The 25,553-nt window shown below is 46.3% G+C and overlaps 1 protein-coding gene across 1 annotated transcript; it reads right to left on the minus strand.

Annotated features, from left to right (window-relative positions):
• Nucleotides 1-390: 390 nt before the first annotated feature.
• Nucleotides 391-24,696, minus strand: ZNF133 (zinc finger protein 133). Its single transcript, XM_047771624.1, is given in 6 exon segments — nt 391-2,088; nt 2,091-2,308; nt 6,385-6,480; nt 7,204-7,330; nt 22,903-23,049; nt 24,253-24,696. Coding segments are annotated over 4 exon segments (1,965 nt in total). The 5' UTR covers nt 7,325-7,330; nt 22,903-23,049; nt 24,253-24,696; the 3' UTR covers nt 391-558.
• Between the last annotated feature and the right edge of the window lie 857 nt (nt 24,697-25,553).

Raw genomic sequence — 25,553 nt, forward strand, 5'->3', positions numbered from 1 at the left:
GATGAGGGACTAAAGCCTGAGAAAAGAGCAATGAAGGTAGTGAGGGGATTAATTCGGCCAAGGCGACAATTTAGATGTTTGAGAGCTAGGAGCAGAGAAGGGGGCTGTTGCAGTAGCCAAGGAAAGGGGTAGCTGCAGATGAAACTGAGCTACTACCAAGCCGTATTTTCTGGAAGGTTCCCTCCCCTCACCTGATTACCCTGAACACAGTTCCCAGATTCTCTCTCTATACAAAGGAATAGACTTTCCAATACACAGGGAGTGACTCAATTCTTACATCTTCCAAGGAATTGAGTTTCTGTGGAAAAGTGGACTGAGGACTTCCAGACTTCAGTACCACTCCTTACTCCCTGTCCTCACAGATGAGTGACTGAGGTACACAGCTGAGGCTGCAGATTTGTAAAGAAGCAAAGTTTATTAGAACAAAAGGCCACAAACATCAAGACTTAGTGTGGAGGAAGTAAACTAAGTCAAATGTGGAATGCATTTTTCTCCTCCATTTCATGTGTCAAGTGTAAAAAAATGTTGAGTATTGAGTCCTTGACCCCATCTTCACTCTCAAAGAGAGTGAAAGGGGTCAGAAGATTGTCCTGAACAGGCCTCAGAGTCAGACTCAAGTGGTGGTTTGTGGTGGACAGATTTCATCCTCCTGTGTCGGCTGAGGTGAGACTTCTGGCTAAAGCCTTGGCCGCATGTCTTGCACACATAAGGCTTCTTCCCCTGGTGTGTCCTCCGATGTAAGACGAGGTGTGACTTTTGGGTAAAGCCTTGGCCACACTCCCTGCACAAACAAGGCTTCGCTTCCAAGTGGACCCATTTGTGCGTAATTAGTGCTGACTTGCTGCTAAAGCCGAGTCCACACTGCCTGCACGTGTAAGGCTTTTCCCTCGCGTGTTTCCGCCTGTGCCTGATGAGGCCTGCCTGGTGACTGAAGCCTCGCCCACACTCCCTGCACACGTACGGCTTTTCCCCTGAGTGTGTCCTCTGGTGCGCGATGAGGTTTGACTTCTGGCTGAAGCCTCGCCCGCACTCCTCACACACCATGGGCTTTTCCCCTGAATGTGTCCTCTGGTGTCTGATGAGATTTGACTGCTGGCTGAAGCCTCGCCCACAGTCCTTACACACGATGGGCTTATCCCCTGAGTGTATGTTCTGGTGTCTGTTGAGGTGTGACTTCAGACTAAAGCCGCGTCCACACACCCCGCACACGTAAGGCTTCTCGCCCGTGTGCGTCCGCCGGTGTGAGATGAGAGTGGAGTTCTGGCTAAAGCTGTGCCCACACACTCCACACACATAGGGCTTCTCCTTGGAGTGTGTCCTCTGGTGGTTGACGAGGGTGGTCCTCTGCCTGAAGCATCGCCCACACTCCTTGCAGGCGTAGGGCTTCTCCCCTGAGTGTGTCCGCTGGTGGGAGATGAGGTTCGACCTGTCGCTGAAGCCCAGGCCACAGTCGCTGCACACGATGGTCTTCTCCTCCAAGTGTGTCCGCTGGTGTCTGACGACTGCTGACTTCTGGCTGAAGCCTTTGCCACACTCCTGGCACACGTAGGGCTTCTCCCCAGAGTGTGTCCTCTGGTGTATGATGAGGTTCGACTTCTGACTAAAGCCTCGCCCACACTCGCTGCACATATAAGGCTTCTCACCCGAGTGTGTCCTCTCGTGTATGACAAGTGTCGACTTCCGGTTAAAGCCTCGCCCACACTCCCCGCACACAATAGGCTTCTCCCCCGAGTGTGCCTTCTGGTGTCTGGCAAGGCTTTTCTTTAGACTGAAGCCCTTCTCACACACCCCGCACACATAAGGCTTCTCCCCGGAGTGTATCCTCTGATGACTAAGCAGGTTGGTCATCTTGCTGAAGCCGAGTCCACACTCTCCACAATTGACTGTTCCGAACCCCAAGACTTCTATCCTCTTGAGCAGCTTGTCTGTTTCCTCGGGGTTCCCTGTCTGGGCGGGACTGGCCTCCACCTCCACGCCTCGAATGCCATTCCTGGGGCTCTCGGGCTGCCTCTGGGGTGGCCTGGAGAACACCCCTGGAGTCCTTTTCTTGGTCTTTCCAAACAAAGGCAGGGCACTTTCTCTCTCTCCTGACCTTCTGCTCTGTCGTTCCAGGAACTTCCAGCACAGGCTCGCTGTGTCTGCTTCGGGTCCCCGGAGCACGGATCTCTGGGCTGGGCAGGATCTTCTGCACACAAGCAGGTGAGGAGCCAGGGCGGGTGACGACACAGCACATGCTGCACGTGGAACTTCCGACTGGAGAAATCCGGAGGGCAGAAAGGACAGAGGTGGAGCTCTGGCTGTGGTTCTGCTGCGGGGAGAAAAGTCTGAGTCAGAAGTGGGACCGGGGGCAGCTGAAGCAGTGCTGCCTAGTCTGATGGTAAGACGCGCTTCCCTGTTCTTCAGAATGCCTGAAACTTCGGGGCTCCCCAATTGAGATGTCCTTTAGAGGACCTACTACAATGGCCTTCTCACCACCACCGCCCAGAGTGATGCAAACTGTGGCTGAAAGGATTACTTCCGACTGACATCTCGCCAGAGGACCCACAGGGAAACTCCCTGTCTTCCCCTACTTCCCCATGAGAACAGGGATGGGCAGAGAAAGCAGTCATTCAGACTGGAGGACACCCCCTCCCTCCTGCACCCCCCAGTGTGTAGGAAGCAGCATGATGTGGGTAAAGAGATGACGTGTGAAATTCTCTGTGCACTGGAGTTTCCCTATGCACTGACAAATAACTGCCTGAGAATTACTCTGTACCAGAATTTGTGCAAGGCAGTAGGCTTTGAGTAACAGACAACACGTATACCATCTAGGCACCCCCTCCAGGGACTGGTGCCCCTGACCAATTCAAGCCCTGTTCATTTCCATAATTAAGTAAAAATTTCCCCAGAAATCAATATAAATTTTTGTCTTCTTAGGGTACCTCTTGTAAACAGATGTCAATGCTGAATGCATTGTTTTATCACATCTGGTTCTAGTCAACTGAAGGCAATGAACAATCACATGGTCTGAGAGACCAGGTACAGACTTTACTGCACCTACCTCAACACTTTGCTTGAACTTTTAAAACTATGTAGACATCCGCATTCTAGAATTATTCCATCCTCTATACAATGCTACTGTTGTGGGGGACAGAGCCTTTAAAGGGGTCATTAGGCTCTAATCTAACATGACTGGTGTCCTCCTTGGAAGAGGGGGAAGAGCAGACAGTGCAGACATGGAGGAAAGGCCTTGGGAAGACAGAGCAGGGAGACAGCCATTTGCAAACCAAGGAGAGGGGCCTCCTATGTAACCAAACCTGCCCACACCTTGATCAGCCAAGAGCTATGAGCCTCCAGAACCAGAGAAAAATAAACTTCTGTTGTTTATGCCACCCGCTGTGTGGCATTCTGTTTGAGTAGCCTGAGCTAAGACGGATGCTTTCTTCCTTTGCCTTGACCTTCTTTGCTATCACTGTGGTCAAGCACCTCTGCCCCTGCCCCACAGGCAGCCCCTAAGTCAGTCCCGTGGAACAGGGATGGTCGGTTATTACAGTAAAGGCAAAAGGGCCAAAGTCCCTAGTCGAAGACAACAGTTGTTTGGCATAAAAATGCAATACTAGCTATACAACACCCAAATGCACTATTTTAAAAAACGATGAACACAAATACCATACCAAAAAAAAAAAAAAAAACCCAAGCAACAACAAAGTGGGTGCTAAAATTAACAAGAAACAAAGGGAAAGTTAAAGGAATATCACATGGACTAGAATTTTAATGTTAAAAACTTCATTAATGAATGAGATAAACTGTCACAAACCTTTTAGATGCCTAACAGGACACTGAAGTGAAAATAAGGCAAAATCTTAGAGGATTTGATATGTTACAATGACACTGGGGAGCTTTATGACTCACAGCAGATGAAAAACAAGGATATAAACTTGAGAAATACTATATTCTATTATATATGCTATATTCTATGATTCTAAGACAAGATTATAAGCTTTTAATAAAGTTGAGAAATAGGAGTTCCCTGTGGTACAGCAGGTTAAGGATCTAGCATTGTCACTGCAGTGGCTTGGGTTGCTGCTATGGCATGGGTTCAAGCCCTGGCCCAGAACTTCCACATGCTGGTAGGCATGCCCCACACCCAATCCCCCAAAAAGAAATTTTTTGTTTTTCTCTCTGTGCAGGAAACATTTATAAAATTACCAAAAAGTATTTTAAAAACTAAAAACACAATTCCTTGAAGTTATTTAAACCTCTATCATTAAAAAAAAATACCAGCAATTCCCGTCGTGGCTTAGTGGCTAATGAACGTGACTAGTATCCATGAGGACACGAGTTCAATCCCTCACCCCCCTCAGTGGGTTAAGGATCCAGCACTGCCGTAAGCTGTGGTGTAGGTCATAGACGTGGCTAAGATCCCACCTTGCTGTGGCTGTGGTGTAGGCTGGTGGCTACAGCTCTGATTCAACCCCTAGCCTGAGAACCTCCATATGCCGCGGGTGTGGCCCTAAAAGACAAAAAAAGAATACCAAGCAAAAATTCCCAGAAACCCCTTTGCCCCGCTCTCTCCAATTCTATCCCTACCCAGGTAACCACTCGTAATTGTAAATAATGCAGACATCTATGTTCACATTAACATATTGATAGTCTCTCACCCACTTCTCCCATTTAATAATAAACTGAACTGTGTAATAAACACTATTTTGTAACTTTATTTTGCATTAAAAAAATGCATCCATTAAACATCTGAGTTATTCTATTAAAGGCAATTTTGCTGTTCATTAATAAACAGGAAATAATCATCACAGAAGTGGAAAATTACAATAAAAGTAAATGAAAAAAATATATAGTATCAAAATGAAAAATCACTGGCCAGGACTTAATAGCATATTGGAGATGACATAACAAATCATCCAGTCTGAAGAACAGAGGGCAAAATATGAAAAGGCTCAGTAACCTGGGGGACAACATAAAAAGGATGAATACACAGGTAACTGTCATCTTAAAAAGGAGAAAGAAGGGAACAGAAAAGAAATATGAAGGAATGTCCAAAAAAATCCCTGAACTTGGCTCTAGCTATAAATTTTTAGATTCGAAATCTTAGCAAACCCCAATCAGGGAAAATACAAAGAAAAGCATGCCTCTGCAGTTACATCACAGTCAAATAGCTGAATACCAAAAATATACCAAAAACTCTGAAAGTAGCCAAAAGTTTGAAGAAAAAGTAACAAAAAACCAGGGTAATAATCAAGGCCAAAACGGGAATAATATCTTTAGTGAAAATTCCAATCTGGAATTCTATATCCAGTGAAAGTGTTTTTTGAGAACAAAGGTGAAATAAAGACACATTCAGAAAAACAAAAACACTGCTGTCTGCACCACAAGAAATGCAAAATAATGAAAATGCTATCGGGTAGAAACTCAAATCTTCAGGAAAAAAATGAAGAGCAGAGAAAATGGTAAGTTATCTGGATGGGTAAAAAGGAATTATTTTTCTTTTGATTAAAAAAAGTATATGAATGTGGAGTTCCTATCATGGCTCAGCAGAAACAAATCTGACCAGCATTCATGAGGATGCAGGTTTGATCCCTGACCTCGCTCAGTGGGTTCAGGATCCGGTGTTGCCATGAGCTGTGGTATAGGTTGCAGACTCAGCTCGGATCTGGCATGGCTGTGGCTGTGGTGTAGGCCAGTGGCTACAGCTCCGATTTAACCTCTAGCCTGGGAACCTCCACATGCCAGGGTGCAGCCCTAAAAAGAAAAAAAAAAAAAAAGAATGTTTAAAACATCTATTTTAACATTGTATTAGGGAATTCAGAAAGTAAGACAAACTACAGAATAAAGCATATTGGGGAATAAGAACAAGAATAAGAACAAGTTAAGGTTGCAAATGTTTTCTTAAATGGCCAAATAGTAACTAGCAACTAGTTTAGGCTCTGAGGGCTAAGAGGCAAAACTGAGGATTACATAGGTACTTATATAACCATTTAAAATTTCACCCTCCTTGGTGAAATCCATTCTTATAAATTTTTTTAGCATTCCATTTCAATTTCCCAGCTGGCTTTTTATAGCCTGCCTTCCTCCCACTGGGCTTGCCTTTTTTTTTTTTTTTTCTTTAGCTCAGTTTTTTTCCACACTCTAAGCTTGATCTTTTCAAAATATAGTAATAAGAGAAAGAACCCTTCAACCGTGGGAGAGAACTGAGTGAGGCAGAAGGCAAACCCAGCGCAGGAAGGAGACGAGACAGCAGGAAAGGCCGAGTGAGGATGGAGGCCTGGAAGGAAGGCTGTGCCAGGCTGCGCCCCCAGCAGCCTGGGAGTCAGAAGGGCTTCCCTCCCCAGCACTTGAGCGAGGCCGTGTCTCTCCTGCCCCTTGAGATGCCCCGTGTTCCCCACTTACCGGAGCAGGTGGCCGGTGGACATTTTCTCTCTTCTCTCCAGGTTTCCTTCCCTTGCTCCAGCTGAGTGATGAGTTTCGGTTTAGAAAATGGAATTCCTGCTCATAGGAAAAGAAAACAAGGTGGCTGGAAGTTAGAGGCTCAAGGGCCAGTTCCTGAACTCAGGCAGACTCGGTGAGGAACTACAAAAGGTGTAGGAAAGGCCTGGCAATGTGAGCTCTCTGCAGTGGAAGGGATGAGAAGCAGGTAAACTGGGAGGAGAGCACACCCATCCTGCTCCATCCTGGGTAGAGAACCCTTCCCTCATTTAAGAGAAGATAACCGGCAAGAGGTGTCATGCTTACCCAAGAGCCTGCGGGAAAAGCCCTAAAGTGCCGAGTATCACACACACCTCTACCCATTTCAACTCTACAAAATCAGACCTTCTCTAGGGAAAGAGGGAACAGAGTGTGTCTGCTTTTGAGTCCAACCCGAAGGCAAAATCAGAAAGCAACACGGGAGTTCCTGTCATGGTGCAGCGGAAACGAATCCGACTAGGAACCACGAGGTTGTGGGTTCGATCCCTGGCCTCGCTTAGTGGGTGAAGGATCCTGCATTGCCATGAGCTGTGGCACAGGCAGCTCCGATCTAGCATTGCTATGGCTGTGGTGTAGGCCAGCAGCTGTAGCTCTGATTAGACCCCTAGTCTGGGAACCTCCATATGCTGCAGGTGGGTCCCTAAAAAGACAAAAGATTAAAAAAAAGAAAGCAACAAGGCTGCTTCAAGCACAGGCTATGATGCCCAGAGCAAAGCTACAGATGGTTAGAGATGCTAGGCTTACCGAGCGAGACCAGATTGCTGTAGTTCTCTAGCATCACCTCCCTGTACAGGGACCTCTGAGCAGGGCTCAACAGCATCCATTCCTCTTGGGTGAAATCCACAGCCACGTCTCTGAATGCCATGTGTGCCTGTAACACAAACACAGCCCTGCTCACCCGAGAGCCAGCCTTGCCCAGGCCTGAGGGGTGAGGGGCAAGGAGGAGGCGGCCAGTGGGGAGGTAGGTGAGATCTCTAGACCCTGCCTTTGACCCTGGTGCCCTGTGTTCTAAGACCCTTAAATCCCTGTCACCATCCAGGCAGTGGCACTTGTCCATTTACACATTCAAGATCCTGGGTGGGCTGTTTTGGAGAATACATGCAAAAAAAAAAAAAATGGAGGTTGTAACTTTGGGGAGCTTTAAATCCAGGTTGAGGGAAGAGCAAACAACATACAATTTAAAAACCAGGAAAGCAACACACTTCTGAGTTCTAAAAATTTAGAAAGAAGAATCTGAACAATGGTATGGGTGTTGAAGCATCTGGATGACTGAAGTTTATGCAGTTCAGCAAGAGCGAAGACCAGACTATAACTCAGTCCTCTGCCTCAATCCCACAGCCCCTTGGGCCTTCCCTGGCCTGAGAGGCACAAGCGGGGTGTGGTGAAGAGCACAAACTTGACTCCTACTGCCTTTGGTCTGGGGCCCCTGCTGTCCACTAGCGCCTCCACGTTCTCACCTGTGAAACGGGGGGTAACAGTCCATTACACATCCTGTCCCACACTGGGGGTGCTCAGTAGACGTCCCTGACTCCTCGGCCCACAAAGCCCTCACCACATGCCTTTCTCATCCCCCTGCCCAATTTTCCTATTTTCATCTCGATGCTATTTCAAAATGGAGAGCACGCGGGAATTCAGACATCAGGAAAGGGGTCCTGAGAGGCCCAGGAACTTGGTCTTGAACAAAAGGCAGGAATCGAGGGAAGAGGAAGGGGCCAGGTACTCCTGATGAGGCATGTAGGGGCCACGGAAGAGAGGACACCTGAGAGGGAAAGCAGGACCACTTGGGAGGAATACAAGGCACCGAGTGGTAGAATACAGAATAGGTTGAGTGTTACTAGCTGCCGAGCTTTTAAATTTTTATTGTAAAATATACATAAATGTTTTACTGTTTTTACCATTTTATTTTTTTTGTCCTTTTTTTTTTCTTTTTAAGGGCCGCACCTGTGGCATATGGAGGTTCCCAGGCTAGGGGTCTAATTGGAGCTGTAGCTGCCAGCCTATACCACAGCTACAGCAACACCAAATCCGAGCCGCGTCTGCGACCTACACCACAGCTCACGGCAACGCCAGATCCTTAACCCACTGAGCAAGGGAAGGAATTGACCCACAACCTCATGGTTCCTAGTCGGATTCGTTTCCACTGTGCCACGACAGGAACGCCCTGTTTTTACCCTTTTAAGTGCACATTTCAGTAGCATTAAGGATGTTCACACTGTCGTAACCATCACACTGTCCATCTCCAAAATTTGTTCGTTATCCCAAGTTACAACTCCCTCTTCCTTACAAACTCTGGTAACCATTATTTTACTTTCTGTCTTCTTATATTTGGCTATTTATGTATCACAAATAAGTGGAATCTATACACTATTTGCCCTTTTGGATCCTTATTTCATTAGCATCATGTCTTCAAGTTTCAGCCATGTAAAAGCATGTCCTCAGAATTTCCTTTTTAAGGCTAAAAAATACACTTTTTTTTTTCTGTCTTTTTGCCATTTCTTGGGCTGCTCCCGCGGCATATGGAGGTTCCCAGGCTAGGGGTCGAATCCGAGCTGTAGCTGCCAGCCTACGCCAGAGCCACAGCAATGCAGGATCTGAGCCGTGTCTGTGACCTACACCACAGCTCACGGCAACGCTGGATCATTAACCCACTGAGCAAGGGCAGGGATCGAACCCGAAACCTTATGGTTCCAAGTCGGATTCGTTAACCATTGCGCCACGACGGTAACTCCCACTTTTTTTTTTTTTTCTTTTGGCCACACCTGCAGCATGCCAAAGCTCCTGGGCCAGGGATTGAACCTGAGCCACAGTAGCTACCCAAACCACAGCAGTGACAATGATGAGTCCTTAACAGCTAGGACTCCTAAAAAATATTCTATTGTATGTATATGCCACTCATCCATTAATGGATATTGAGTATGCATCCACTTTTTAGCTATTGTGAATAATACTACCACATGGAGTTCCCGCTGTGGTGCAGCGGAAATGAATCCAACTAGGAACCATGAGATTGTGGGTTCGATCCCTGGCCTCGCTCAGTGGGTTAAGGATCTGGTGTTGCTGTGGCTGTGGTGTAGGCCAGCAGCTGGAGCTCCCATTAGACCCCTAGCCTGGGAATATCCATATGTCGCAGGTGTGGCCCTAAAAAGCAAAAATAATACCTTATGCATTGCATTCAATTATGTTGGAACTGCTGAATCAAATGGTAATTCTATGTTCCATTTCCACAGAAATCACTGTACTGTTTCCACAGCAGCTGCACCATTTTACATCCCCACAAGCAATGTAAAGCCTTACAATTACCCCACATCCTTAGCAATACTTGTTGCTTTCTGAGTTTTCAATCACTGCCTTCCTGATGGGTGTAAAACAGTTTCTCATTATGGTCTTTGTTTGCATTTCCCTAATGATTAATGATGGCGAGCATCTTTTCTCTCTCTTTTTTTTTTTTTTTTTGTCTTTTTAGGGCCATACCTGCGGCATATAGAAGTTTCCAGGCTAGGGGTCTAATCGGAGCTACAGCTGCCGGCCTACACCACAGCTACAGCAACGCCAGATGACCTACACTGAAGCTCACACAACGGCGGATCCTTAACCCACTGAGCGAGGCCAGGGATTGAACCTGCAACCTCATGTTTCCTAGTTGGATTTGTTTCTGCTGTGCCACGATGGGAACTCCAGGGAGCATCTTTTCATGTGCTTAGTTGCTATTTGTGTATCTTCTTTGCAAAAATGTGTATCCAAGTCCATTGCCTGTTCTTGAACTGGGGTGTTTGGTTTTTGTTGTTGTTATTGGAGGGTTGTTTTTTGTTTTTTGTTTTTTTTTTTTTTGTCTTTTTAGGGTTACACCTGTGGCATGTGGAGGTTCCCAGGCCAGGGGTCCAGTTGGAGCTGCTGCCACTGGCCTATGCCAGAACTCTAGTAACTCAGGATCCGAGCCACATCTGTGACCTACACCACAGCTCATGGATCCTTAACCCACTGAGCGAGGCCAGGGATCAAACCTGCATCCTCATGGATACTAGTTGGATTTATCAACTGCTGAGCCACAACAGGAACTCCTGGAGTTCTTTATATATTCTGGATATAATTATCAGATATATGACTTATGACAATGGTCTTATTGTGGTTGTTCTTCAAAGACATACATACTGAAATATTTATCGATGAAAATGATCCAGGGGATTGCTATAAAAACACTGGACAGGAGTTCCCACTGTGGTGCAGTGGGTTTAAGAATCTGACTGTAGTTTCTCAGGTCACTGCAGAGATGCTGGTTCAATTCCTGGCCCAGAACAGTGGGTTAAAGGATCCGGCATTGCCACAGCTATGGCTCGAATTCAGTCCCTGGCTAGGAACTTCCACATGCCATGGGTGCAGCCATTAATAAACCAAAACCAAAAAACCACTGGACAAAACTAGACCAAAAAAAAAAAAAAATCCTCCAAGATTGCTACATGGTGATTACTGTTAAAGATGGGGTTTTATTATACTATTCTTGCTTTGAATGTGTTTGAAATTTTTCCATTAAAAAAAATTAATTAAAAATTCTTAAACACCACACAAAAAAAACCCAAACCAAAAACCCAGATGCAACAAATATGGTAAAACATAAACAAATATTAAGTTAAGATGATGCACATAAGGATGTTAATCTATACTACTGTCTCCTTTATTTTTAAGATTTTTCATTTAAAAAAGTAAAAAGTACGCCTTTTTCTTTTTTTTTTCTTTTTTTTTTTTTGCCATGCCTATATCATGGAGAATTTCCTAGGCCAGGAATCAAACCTACACTACAGCAGCAACCTAAGCCACAGCAGTGCCAATGGCAGATCCTTAACCTGCTGTGCCACCAGGGAACTCCTAGCATTTTTACTGGGTGGCCAAGACAGAAAAAATACTGCATTGAGCACAAAGCCAGTGAAATAAAGGAATAATGAAGGACAAAACTGGCCAGAAGGATGAATTATCCATTTTGAAATAATGAGCTATGACACCTCAGATTAAACTAAGAAGTATTAGGATCTGGATGAAATGGTCAGAAAAAAAAATTCATAAAGGAATATCAAAAGACATTTCAAAAGACTTTTATGGAGTTCCCTGGTGGCTCAGCAGGTTGAGGATTGGTGGTGTCACTGCTGTAACTCAGGTCGCTGCCATGGCGTAAGTTTGATCACTTGCCTGGGAACTTATACGCTGTGGGCACAGCCAAAAAAATATGTGAAAGACATTTACTTTTGTGGTTTCACTTCATTATATTTAATTATGCATGTAATTAACATGACTGCTAGTGTTAAAAAGAATTGAGTGTATTCTGAAGATTATAAAGGAAAAATTTTAGTTCTCTTTCTGGATTTTGCCCCAGGCCCACATCCTTTCCCAGGATAACTCTGTTAAGTGTTTAGTGAGCATTCTTTTTTTTTTTTTTTTTAAATGGACACACCTGTGGCACATGGCTGTTCCTGGGTCAGAGACTGAAACTGAGCTGCAACTACAAGCTACATCACAGCTGTGGCGATACCAGATGCTTTAACACACTGCACTGGGTCAGGGATCCAACCCACACCTCAGCAGTAGCCCGAGCAGCTGTAGTCGGATTCTTAACCCACTGTGCCAACAGCAGGAACTCCAGCATATGGCGGTATTTTTGTATCGTTGAGAGAGTAGCAGAATTACTGGGCTTAATATTGAGCATATATTTGTGCTTCTGAATTGCCCTCTGCAGGCATACCAATGAGTGCCCCATTCCCCACTTCTGACAGCACCTTGATTCCATCCATTTGTTTTGAATTACCTTATACTGGGTTAAAAAACAAATGACTCATTGTTTTCACTTGTCTTCAACTCCAGACATTGGCACACATAAACTGAGAAAAACAGAAGAAAATGTTTTTAAAAAGAACCTGAAAACTAAAAACCAGTAAAATTAGATTCTGAGACTGACAGAAGAGCTTATTTCAAACTAACCTTCTTACTAATAATTATAAATGCTGGTCAAAAATATAAAAGCAGGAGTTCCTGTTGTGGCTCAGTGGTTAATAAATCCAACTAGGAACCATGATCCATGGCCTCATTCAGTGGGTTAAGGCTCCGTCGAGCTGTGGTGTAGGTTGCAGACGTGCTCAGATCCTGCATTGCTATGGCTGTGGTGTAGGCCGGCAGCTATAGCTCCAATTCGGCCCCTAGCCTGGGAACCTCCACATGCCGCATGTGCGGCCCTAAAAAGACAAAAAAATATACAAAAAAAATATATATATATATACACATATAAAGCAACTATTTGAAGACAAAAGCATCCAGAAAATGGAGGGGATATGATTCTTGAAGGAAGGGACACACTGGGCGAGACCCGTACATGACTCACATTGCATTTGAGGGCACTCCGTAGTCTAGGTGGCACGTGGAGAACAGATCAAGAGCTTCTGACTGGAAGGCTGACTGGAACTGTATGCAAAGTGCTAGCAAAGTGATCTGGAGTGGATAAGCATTGAGATCCTGCTGTATAGCACAAGGAACTCTATCTAGTCACTTATGATGGAACATGATGGAGGATAATGTGAGAACAAAAATGTATACATGTATGACTGGGTCACTTTGCTGTACAGCAGAAACTGACAGAACATTGTAAATCAACTATAATAGAAAAAAAAATCTTAAAAAAACTGCTAGCAAGTGTAAGCAACAAAGGATGGAGCCCCAAATCTACCTATGAGCCCTCTTAAAATTTTTAGGTGAATACTGAACTATATAAACATCAAGTGAGACAATAAGCAGCTCAAGTGGCCAAGGATAGCTGGAGGGTTGAATGGGCTATGCAGGGATTTCAGCTACTATTCACCACAGGAGAAATCAAGTTGTTTGAGTCCAATCAAGTAAGAGGTAATTGCTAAATACCTGAATTAAGTTTCCACTGAAACACAAGTAAACTACACAAGACATCACCCTTTCAACTAGACAGAGGATGTCCTAACTTCGAAATATCTGTAAATAAATTACCTTAATAAATTAAAAAAAAGTAAAAAGCAAAACACTAAACAGGTGAGCTATCTCCTATCCTCCCAATTTTAAGCCAATGGACAGTACAACAGCAGCTTGGGAATACATGTGAGAGAGAAGACAGGCCCTAACAGCAAAGCTGATTAGATACAGTCATCAGAAAAGGCCTCAGTATGAGAAAATGCTGAAAAGTGTACTGATAAATCAGAGCACTGGAGTTCCCGTTGTGGCACAGTGGTTAACAAATCCGACTAGGAACCATGAGGTTGCAGGTTCGATTCTTGGCCTTGCTCAGTGGGTTAAGGATCTGGCGTTGCCGTGAGCTGTGGTGTAGGTCGCAGACGTGGCTTGGATCCTGCGTTGCTATGGCTGTGGTGTAGGCTGGCAGCAACAGCTCCGATTAGACCCCTAGCCTGGGAACCTCCATATGTCGTGGGAGCGGCCCTAGAAAAGGCAAAAGGACAAAAAAAAAAAAGAAAAAGAAAAAAGAAAAAAAATCAGAGCACTTACTGCAGGGAGAGGACTTAAGAAGTGTAGGCGGAATGAGAATGAGAAGTCTTGGAAAGATAAAGCTCTGGGGGAAAAGAGGACTACAAGCTAGGGAAAAGCACCCCTCAGAAAATGCAAGGTAAAGGGAGAAATTCAAGGTCTTTGGAAAGAGAAGAGACAGAGGGAAGGAGGGAGGGAGAGAAAGAAAAGAAAGAGAAAAAGAAAAAGATATTCCTTCTTTGCCTATTTTTCATTTTTTCCTCTAATCCTTCTTTACTTCATGTTTACTCCCTTACGTGATTTCTCCTGTCTCTCAGTGCCCAGCATGAACTCCCCCATCAAACCTTTCAAAATCATCATTCAATCCTTGTGCACTGCTGGTGGGAACATACAATGGTGCAGCCACTACAGAAAACAGTATAGTGCTTCCTCAGAAAATTAAAAATAGAAATTACTGTATGATTTGCCAATTCCACTTCTTGGTACTTCCCCTAAAGAACTGAAAGCTGGGACTTGAAGAGATATTTACATACTCGTGGGAGCAGTATTATTCACAATAGCTAAAATGTGTCCATCAACAAACAAACAAAAGGTAGTGTATGTATGCAACAGGATATTACTCAGCTTTAAAAAAGAAATTCTGGGGAGTTCTCATCATGGCTCAGCAGATACGAATCTGACTAGTATACATGAGGACACAGGTTTGACCCCTGGCCTCGCTCAGTGGGTTGAGGATCTGGCATTGCCATGAGTTGTGGTGTAGGTCGCAAGTGCATCTTGGATCTGGCGTTGCTGTGGCTGTGGTGTAGGCCAGTGGCTACAGCTCCAATTCCACCCCTAGCCTGGGAGGGTCCATATGCCTCGGACTCGGCCCTAAAAAGACAAGAAAAAAAAAAAAATTCTGATACATGCTACAACATGGATAAACATTAAAGACATTATGTTAAATAAACCAGACACAAAAGGACAAATACTGCATGATCCACTTATATGAGGTACCTAGAATAACCCACATAGACAAAAAAGAGAATGATGGTTGAGAGGGGATGGTAGGGGGGAAAGAGAAATAGGGAATTACTATTTAATGGGTATGGAGTTTCTGCTTGAAAAGATAAAAAAGCTCTGGAGGAGTTCCCCTCGTGGCTCAGCAGTTAACGAATCTGATCAGCATCCATGAGGATGCAGGTTCAATCCCTGGCCTCGCTCAGTGGGTTAAGGATCTGGCGTTGCCGTGAGCTGTGTTGTAAGTTGCAGATGTGGCTCAGATCCTGCATTGCTGTGGCTGTGGTGTAGGCCAGAGGCTACAGCTCTGATTTGACTCCTAGCCTGGGAGCTTCCATATGCCACGGGCGTGGCCCTAAAAAGACAAAAATAGAAAAAACAGAAAAAAAAAAATTCTGACACATGCTACAACATGCATAAACCTTAGAGACAATATGTTAAATAAAACAAACCAGACACAAAAGGACAAGTATTGCATGATTCCACTTATTTGAGGTAACTAGAATAACCCACATAGACAGAAAGGAGAATGATGGTTGAAAGGGGCTGGGGGGGTGGGGGGTGGGGAGAAATAGGGAATTATTACTTAATGGGTACAGAGTTTCAGCTTAAAAAGATAAAAAAGCTCTGGAGAAGTTACTGTCATGGCTCAGCAGTTAATAAATCTGACTAGTATCCGTGAGGATGCAGGTTTGATCCCTGGCCTTGCTCAGTGGGTTACAGATCCAGCATTGCTGTGAACTGTGGTGTATGTTGCAGACTCAGCTCAGATCTGCATTGCTGTGGCACAGGGAGGCGGCTACAGCTCTGATTGGACCCCTAGCCTGGGAACCTCCATATGCTGCAGGTGTGGCCCTAAAAAAAAAAAAAAAAAGCTCTGGGAGATAGAGAGTGCAGATGGTTACACAACAATATAAATGTACTTAATGCCACTGAACTATACATTAAAATGGTTCAGATGGTAAATTTTATGTTATATATATTTTACCATGTTAAAAAAAATTACGGCAAAAAAAAAAAAATCACTCAAAGCAATAAGAAAAATATTTTACCACAACAAAGTAGGATTCACCAAGAAATGAAAGATTGGTTCAATATTAGGAAATCCATTAGTATAATGTGGCTTTTTTTTGGTCTTTTTTATTCTTGTGTTTTTTTTGTTTTGTTTTGTTTTTTGCTTTTCAGGGCCATACCCAAGGCATAGGGTTCCCAGGCTAGGGGTTGAATCAGAGCTACAGCTACTGGCCTACTTCACAGCCACAGCTGCATGGGAGCTGAGCCACGCCTGAGACCTACACTACAGCTGGGCAACACTAGATCCCCAACTCAATGAGTGAGGCCAGAGATTGAACCCACATCCTCATGGATCCTAGTCGGGTTCATTAACCACTAAGCCACGAAGGGAGCTCACCATTAGTATAATGTTAATGAACAGATCCAAAGAGAAAAATCATGACTGTTTTCATATACCACGCTGAAATTTTTTTTCCCATTTTTGGCCACCTCTAGGCATGTGGAGTTGCCGGGCCAGGGATCAGATCCAAGCAGCAGTAGCGACCTCTGCTGCTGAAGTGATGCCACATCCCTTAAGCTACTGAGTGGGGCCAGAGATGGAACCTGCATCCTGGTGCTGCAGAGACACTGCCGATCCCATTACACCACAGTGGGAACTCCTCATGCTGAAATATTCTTTAACAAAACTCAACACCCATTTCTCGCTTTAAAAAAAAAAAATTCAAGGAGTTCTCTTGTGGTGCAGTGGGTTAAGGACCTGGTGTTGTCATTGCAGCTGCTCAGGTCGTTGCTATGGTGCAGGTTTATTTTTGGCCCTGTGGGCACAGTCAAAAAAATTACAAAACTCGATATTAAGATAGATGGATTCGTAAAACTTTTTGTTTTAAAATTGGGACTTAGAGAGAAGTTGCAAAAATATCAATTGCCATGTAACTTTCACCCAGCTTTCTCTCAAGCTAACATCTTAGAAAACCACAGCACAAAGATCAAAAACCAGGAAATTAACACTGATAGACTACAATTAACTACACTACAGCTCTTAATCACATTTCAACAGGTTTTCCCACGAATGTCCTTTTTCTGATCCAAGATTCAACTGAAGTTCCCACAATGCATTTAGCCGTCACATATCTTTAATCTCCTCCTCTCTGTGATTGTTCCCTCTTTCATGAACATGACGCTTTTGAAGAACATCCTGCAATTTTGGTTTATTTGCTTTCTTAAAAATGATTAGAATGATGTTAGTTCGCTTTTGGCTAGAATTCCTCAGAAGTGATGTGTCCTTTTCAGTGCACCCTATCAAGGGGTCCCTGGCATTGACGTGTCTCACTGATGCTGTCAACCTTGGTTAAGGCAGCGTCCCCTGGGTTTCTCCACTGCAACGTCACTTTTCCCCTTTATAACTAATGAATATCTTGAGAGAGATACTTTGGGATTACACAAATATCCTGTTTCTCTTTGATCTTCAGCCTGCTAATTTTAGGATAATTTTGTGGGACCTTTTTCTGCAACAATTATCACTATCATGTTTACCAAATGACAATGTTCTAATTTCTTCTTTCGTTCTAAACTCATCAGTTGGAATTCTTCGGTAAGCAAGAGTTGTCCCTTCTTACGTATGCATGTATGCCCATGTGGATTCACAGGTCATTCTATGGGTTATGTTAGTATATTATCTCTATTTTGCTGCTCAACTTATTTCAGCTTCAAACTGGGAGGGCCTTCAGGCTGACCTTTAACCCATAATGTGGCCAATGACACTGTGCCACTTACAGATTTAAGTCCTAAGAAGGCTACACAGCTTATACTCCCAGGAGGCCGGGAGACACCACATTGAGATCTTCAGCTCCTCTGCAGGAGGGACCACGTGGAAGCAGAGGCCCTGGTACTACGTGGAGACAGTGCGGAGAACAACTGACCCCAGCCTTCCAGTCACTGCACTAAAGCACTAGTTATCAACAGAACCATTTTGGATGTTCCAACCCGAGAGTCCCAAAGTGACTGTGGGAGATACAGCCAGAGCTATAACTTCCACGGAGCTGGGCGCAAGGACTGCCCAGCTGATCCTGTAAACCCAAGAGACTGTGGGAGATTACAGCCTGGTGGTTCTTCTAAAACTGTGGTTTTGGGGGCGCCTGTTTGCAGTAATCAACAATCAGAACCCTCAAAGACATGCTGTGCCTTTGCTCTCCTCAGCTTTTATTTTTTTATTTTATTTTATTTTTGCTCTTTCTAGGGCTGCACTCACAAAGTTCCCAGGTGAGGGTTTAATTGGAGCTACAGCTGCTGGCCAACACTACAACCACAGCAACACTGGATCCGAGCTGTATCTGTGACCTACCCCACAGCTTGAGGCAATGCTGGAGATGGTTAACCCACTGATTGAGGCCAGGGATCGAACCTGCATCCTCATGGATATAAGTTGGGTTCCTAACCACGATGGGAACTCCTCTCCTCAGCTTTGTTAATGACAGGGGCACCTTCGCTACCCTCCGCGTGCCGACTCAGGCACCAGGACATCTTCTTTACTTGCCATGTCACACCAATTACCAATTCTTCTCTGATAACTCTCAATTCCTCCCCACTCCACACCAGCTGAGGGTCTCTGCAGGACACCTCCTCACACCCATCAGCCTCAACCACTGCACCCAGGATTAGCTCTATCTCCACATGGCTGGACTGCTTGCTCATTAGAAATGCACTCAACTCTGACTGTGTGACAGACACTATTTTAGACACTGGGATACAGAAATGAACAAAGTGAGAAACATCTGTACTCACTGACACGGAAGTTTAGAGGAGGAAGACGGACATATTAATAAACTACATCAGAAAGCGATGAGTGACATTAAGGAAAATAAAGCAGGAAAGGAGAAAAGTAACACAAAAGAGCTGGGGTTTTGAGATTTTAAAGAGCAGTCCTCTCTCAGCTGATGAGTAAAAATCTGAAGAATGGGAGGGAAAGAGCCCAGCGAGTAATGGTGAAAACATCACAGGCAAGAGAACAGCAAAGCCCCCAGATGCAAAAGTCAGCCTGGTGTAGTCAAGGTACAGAGATAGTTCACCATGGCTGATGTGTGGTGACCGACAGTGGGCTGGGGAGATTGTACCCAGCCTTGCAGGTTTTGACTTGGACGGAGACGAGAAGCCACTGGAGGGCTTTGAGCAAATGCATGACATGACTGCTGTGCTGACTGACACCACAGGGGGACAGGGAGGAAGCAAAGAGCTCATCAAGGGCTATGATCAGCCAGGTGAGATGGTGGCCTAGATCATGGTGGGGCTTAGTGGGGAAGGAGTACAAGAACAAGAGAAAGGAGTCGAGGATGACTCTGGAGTTCTGAGCCTGAGCAAGCTGAAGGAGTTACATCTCTGCTCCCTAACTCCCTGAAAGAACTGTCTGCACTCCATGAGCCTGGAGCATGTTTGGGGGCACTGATCAGAGTTTATTGGTGGACACAAGAGGTTTGGGGGCCATGAGATATCTAAGTGGAAATGTGAAGTAGAGAGGAGACTGGAATTGGGAGTTGAAGGCCTGGGTCTAGACTGAACCTCAGAGATGGCATTTCAAACCTTGAGAGTGGATGCGGCCACCAAGGAGAGATGGAGCTGGCACAGAGAGAGGTCTAAGCGCTGAACGGGTCGGGGCCTTCCGTAGCAGGGGTTTGGGAGTAAGGAGGCCGGCAAAGGAGACAGAGGAGGAGCAGCCTATGAGGCAGGAAGAAAACCTGGTAACCAGGAAGACCACATGAGAAGAGACTGTAGGAAGGAAGTAGGCAACTATGTAAGATGGTGCTGAGCATGGACTGGCTGTTAGTTGCAGGAAGCTCAGTGCTAACTTAACAAAGAAAATTATTTTTGTCTTTTTGTTGTTGTTGTTGTTATTTCTAGGGCCGCTTCTGCAGCATATGGAGGGTCTCAGGCTAGGGGTTGAATGGGAGCTGTAGCCACTGGCCTACGCCAGAGCCACAGCAACGCGGGATTTGAGCCGCGTCTGCAACCTACACCACAGCTCACGGCAATGCCGGAACGTTAACCCACTGAGCAAGGGCAGGGACCGAACCTGCAACCTCATGGTTCCTAGTTGGATTCGTTAACCACTGCGCCACGACGGGAACTCCCAGAAAATTATTTTTTGGCTACGCCCACAGCATCTGAAAATTCCTGGGCCAGGGATTGAACCTGCACTACAGCAGTGACCTGTGCCATAGCAGTGATAACACCAGATCCTTCATCAGCTAGGCCACCAGGGAACTCCAAAAAGAATATTTTTTAGTGGGTAGAGCTGAAAAGACCTCATTGGAATATTTAAAAGGCATGGGGAGTTCCCGTCGCGGCGCAGTGGTTAACGAATCCGACTGGGAACCATGAGGTTGCGGGTTCGGTCCCTGCCCTTGCTCAGTGGGTTAAGGATCTGGCGTTGCCGTGAGCTGTGGTGTAGGTTGCAGATGCGGCTCGGATCCCGCGTTGCTGTGGCTCTGGCGTAGGCGAGTGGCTGCAGCTCCGATTAGACCCCTAGCCTGGGAACCTCCATATGCCGTGGGAGCGGCCCAAGAAATAGCAACAACAACAACAACAACAAAAAGGCAATGGGAGAATAATACTAGAGACAGCAAGAAGAAAGAATTCTTTCAAGGAGTTTAGCTGTAAAGGGGAGGACAGAGGCAGGGCAAGAGCTAGAGGGAAATCATGGTCCCTCCTCTGCTCAAAACCCTTGACTGGGTCCCTCCTGCCCTCAGATCAAGTTTACATAACTTGTACTTAGGGCTCACTCCACTAAAGCCCAAAGCACACTTTCCAATCAGACCCCCCGTGTAAACTTCCACTATGGCCAGCAAGAACGATGCTAGTGTCTTCATGGCTCATCCCACACTTAGTCCAAATAGGTGCCAGGAACTGTATCAGTGGCTCAAGAGGCACAAGGCTTAAAGAACCACTTCAGGAAGCTCAAAGAACCACCTCCCTAACCAGTGGGACAGCCCTAGGGTCTTGATGCATCAATTGTCTTGCCACCGACAGGGAGCCTGGGAACCCTGCTAAGGGAAATGTAGGGGTGATCTGTAGAGGGAGCCCGTCTGAGCTCTCAGCAGGAGTTGATACTGAAGCAGAGAGGCACAGAGAAAGAAAAGCAAACAACGGAACCTATGTCCATGCAGCTATAAAGCAGGACCCAACAAGGGTGAGGAGTATGGGGGGAGACTGGGAAGGAGACTTGGAGAAGGTAGAAGCATTAATAATTCTAACAATTACTTAATATTTATGTACCTGGCACTCTAATCTCATTACTAGTGTTACCATACCCAGCATCCCTGTGAGGTGGACACCATTCTGATCCCCATTGGCAGAGGAGGAAAAGAAGGCTCAGAGAGGTAAAGTCACAGACTCAGGGCCACACAGCTAGATATAGCAAAAACTGAGATTTGAACCCAGGTAGTCTGACTTTGGAGTTGAGACAGAAGCAAATGCTTAGAAAAGTCTTTTTCTAGTAGGTTGAACGGCAGATGGGTTTTTTTTTTTTTTCTTTTCTTTTCAGCCATGCCCATGGCATGTGGATGACGTTTCAAGGCCAGGGATTGAACTTGTGCCACAGCAGTGGCCCAAGACACAGCAGTGACAACACTAGATCCTTAACCTGCTGCACCACAAGGGAACTCCACAAGATCAGTATTTATACCTCAGGTGCCCAACTCAAGAGGTGAAGGGAGAATGGATGTGTTTATATGTATAACTGAATCACTCTGGTGTAGAGAAGAAATTTACCACAACATTGTAAATCAATTATACCTCAATAAAACTTAAAGGGAAAAAACAAAGAGGTAAGGGGAAAGAGGGATAAGAAGGCAGAGAAGAGACAGGAAGCAAGGGTGGTGCAGGAGCGGAGACGAGAGAAGAAGGGATTCAGGGCACTGCACAGGTGACACTGAGAGAACACAGCAGCCAATTGCATAGGAGGTAAGTCTGGAAAGAATAAAGAGGCAAGGAAAGCTCAAGAGGCCCAGCTGTACCAGGGCAGAAATTGCACATGCTGACCTGGATCTGCAAGGTCAGAAGAAACTGGGGGCAAAAGGGGCAGACAGGGAAAGCCACCACACTGAATTCCAGATACCACTCCCTCTCCTGCCTGACCAGAGCTGTTTCAACTGGAAAAAACAAACAAACAAATAAACTGAAAACAACTGGAGAAAAGGACTACTACTTCTGTTGGATATAACAAGGAAATTGTGGTTATATGGCTATATTAAAATAAGAAGTCCAGGAGTTCCTGTTGTGGCTCAGCAGTTAGCAAACCCAACTGGCATCCATGAGGACATGGTTTCCATCTGTGGCCTCGCTCAGTGGGTTAAGGATCTGGCATTGCCATTAACTGTGTTGTAGGTCGCAGACGCGGCTCAGACCCTTTGTTGCTGTGGCTGTGGTGTAGGCTGCTCGTTACAGCTCCGATTGGATCCCCTAGCCTGGGAGCCTCCATATGCTGCGAGTGCAGCCCTAAAAAGACAAAAATAAATAAATAGATAAAATAAAAGCAAAGTGTAACACAGAACACTTCATTTAAAAAATAAAATAAGAAGTCCACATGTGTTAAGAGTCATCCCTGAGGGACCTACAGGTAAAGGATTTGCTACCAGGCGTTCCAGGGTGAAGAGGAAGTGAGGGTGCTGGATGCAACAGAACAGAAGGCTGAGGCCTTCACAGCAGACAAGCCCTGGGAGTTGAGCAGGTCAGAACAAAAACACTGAGAAGAGATGCTGGCGCAAGAACAGCAGGGTCATGAAGGACGCGAGGTCTGAAAACAGTCCTGTGAAAATGGCCACCCTTACAACAAGCCTTGTTTCTTGGGAAACCAGCTGGGGCTTGGACCCCTGATGGGGCTGATAAGGCACAAGATGTCAAAGTTGAGTGAAGAAAACCCACCCTTTCAGCGTCCAAAAGGCAAGCAGTCCCCACCTGAGTCCTTTTGCCCACCAGGTGGTCCTCTCTGAAGGCAGGAGCTAGGGGTCAGAACAAGGACTGAAAGGTTCAGGAGAGTCGCTGGAAACTCTCAAGCTCCTGCAGCGTAGGGTTTCCTCTTCCTGAAAGGCATCAGGAGTGGACCTGCCACAGAAGAAAAGACTGAGGGCAACCTGCTGGGAACAGAGCCCGGATGTGGGCTGGGAAAACAGCCTACCCAACGTGCTGCTGATACCCTGCCAGAGCTGATCCTCTCTCGCCTCTGACCCTAATAAGGACAGTTCCTACTCACTGGGCACCCCGTATATACCAGAGACTGTTCTGGGCCCTGTATGAGTTTTAGCTCATTCTAGCCTCACGACCCAGTGAAGTACAATTTATTATCTTCATTTTACAGATGACAGAATTGAGGCACAGTGAGTTCAGTCTCTTGCCCAAGGTGACTCAGTTATACAGTAACAGAGTCTGGATGAAATCTGACTGTGGAGACCAGGCTCTCAAATAGGGCAGTGACAGCGAAGCTCTGTGGGTTGTAAGGATTCTCAATGTATCATTTTGAGGTGAATCAAGATTGGTCACAAGGTGATAGTTAAACCTGAGTGATGGGTCCATAGAGTTCTACGTATTTCTGTTTGAAATTTCTCCACAATAAAAACGTTTAAAGGAACTCAAAATCCCAAAGCCCTGCCACACCAGAGATGTGTTAATTCATGATTCCTGTGATCAAAGACGGACCCAAGGACCTTTGGAAAACCTGCCCAGGGGACCCCAGATGACTTCTTCCTCCAAGGCTCCAACCCAGGGGCGACCAGCCAAACCGAGACCCTAAGATTGCGCCAAAATGGCCGGCCACCCCCCACTCAGCCCAACTCGGGCAGTTTGGCCAAGCCCGGCCGGCCCTCAGCGGGATGCCTCAGCAAAGCCGAGGGGTAGCTGGGCCCAAAGAAGTTACCAGCCTCCACCCATCAAAACTCCAAACACCTGGCCTCAGGTGCGGCCCTCACCGTACCACCTGGGAAATAAAAGGCCCCCAAAAGCCCACTAACTAAACTCCCCCCCAACCTGGGGACTTGTGGCATGAGCGACCCCCTTTCCCAATATCGCTCTTTCGGCTAAGGCCGAACATGTCCACACACACAGGAACCCTAGGATGAGGCCGGAGCCCAGCACCCACCAGACGTGGGCATTACGGCTGAGTTTCACCCACGTCCCTTGGAGATGCGCGCCCACATCCCAAAATATGACATCCCGGAGAGCTCGGCCTGAGCCACGACAGCGGGTCCCCGCCACTACCTCCTCTCCCAGCCACTCGCACTGTCCCAACCCGAGCCCACAGACCAGACTTACCTTTCCGCGCGGAGAGGGTACGGCTGCGAAGAAGTCTCGTGGGAGCCCCACTCACCAGCGCCACCAAAGAACAAGGGGTCACTCCAGGCACCAGCTGGGGAGCTACTCCAGCAGGACGCCGGGACTACACTGCCCAGAATCTTCGGCCCGGCGCCGGGACCACACCTCCCAGGATGCTCGGCGGCTCCCCAAACGCGCCGCCGGCCAGCGGCTCCCACGGGCCTCTGAGGGAGCTGTTTCTGGGTAACATGCTCCAGCCACCGGAGAATGGCCCCTGTGTCACGTGACTCCCCTTCTTTCTTCTTAAAAGCAGTGGATAAAACATGTAGAAGATAGCGGGAACAATTTCCTAGCTGTGCCGCGACCCCCCCTTCTCTAGCAACTCCGCGTTAAAGACTACACTCCCAGCGACCCCCGCAGTGACTTCTGTATCGGTTCGGGCCCGCCCCTCGGCTCGCGGAAATGACGTGCCACGGAGCCTCTGTTTGGCTTCTGGGTGGGCGGAGGTGTAAAGTGTGGTTTCTGGTCCCAAGTGCGAGTCAGCAAGCCCCGGCTGTGGTTCCTTGCTCGCATAACCATTTACCTCACTTAAACCCAAGGGGCGGAGACTGAGACTGGGAGAGTCAAGGCCGTATTCTCGTGGTCTCAGAGCTGGAAGAAGGCAGACCCAGTTCGGAGCCCACGCCCTCAACCGGAAATCCCCATGTGCACCCGAGATTCTTTCCTTCCTTTACCTCTCTCGAAGTCCACAAGTTTGTGGGTAATCTCTCTCCCATCTCCTAGGAGACAGGGACCTCACTGTTAGACCACGATTTGGGCTGAGTCCCTTGTCTTGGCGTTGTCTACTGGAAATAGAAAATACAAAGCACAACCTAAAAGTTGAAAATTATGCTTTATTTGATAGCTTTAACCTGAGGGGCACCCTTTCAGCTCAGAAGAACTGTTCCAAAGAGTTAAGAGAGGAGCCAGGATATATAGGAGGTTTTACTGAAAAAAACCTGTAGCAGAACATCAGATTACTTCAAATCACTCAACTGTGATGATTTTTGTGCCTTTCTATGCATGGGAAGATGGAAGAGTCTGAACTCACTGAACTTACTACTTGATATATACTTTAACTATCTTTGGCCAGTTTTCTATTCTCCTGAATTCCACTTGGGGTGCACAGTCCAGGGCTTGATGGCAGGCAACATTTTCTTCTTCACATTCCCTGGGTCTTTGTTCAGGGTCCTGGTTGAGAACGGGGTGGCACTGATGCCATCTGGCACACCCCAACTGGGGAGCCAGATAGCACACCCCAT

Source organism: Phacochoerus africanus, chromosome 3, assembly GCF_016906955.1.
Source record: "Phacochoerus africanus isolate WHEZ1 chromosome 3, ROS_Pafr_v1, whole genome shotgun sequence".
NCBI classification, from domain to species: Eukaryota; Metazoa; Chordata; class Mammalia; order Artiodactyla; family Suidae; genus Phacochoerus; species Phacochoerus africanus.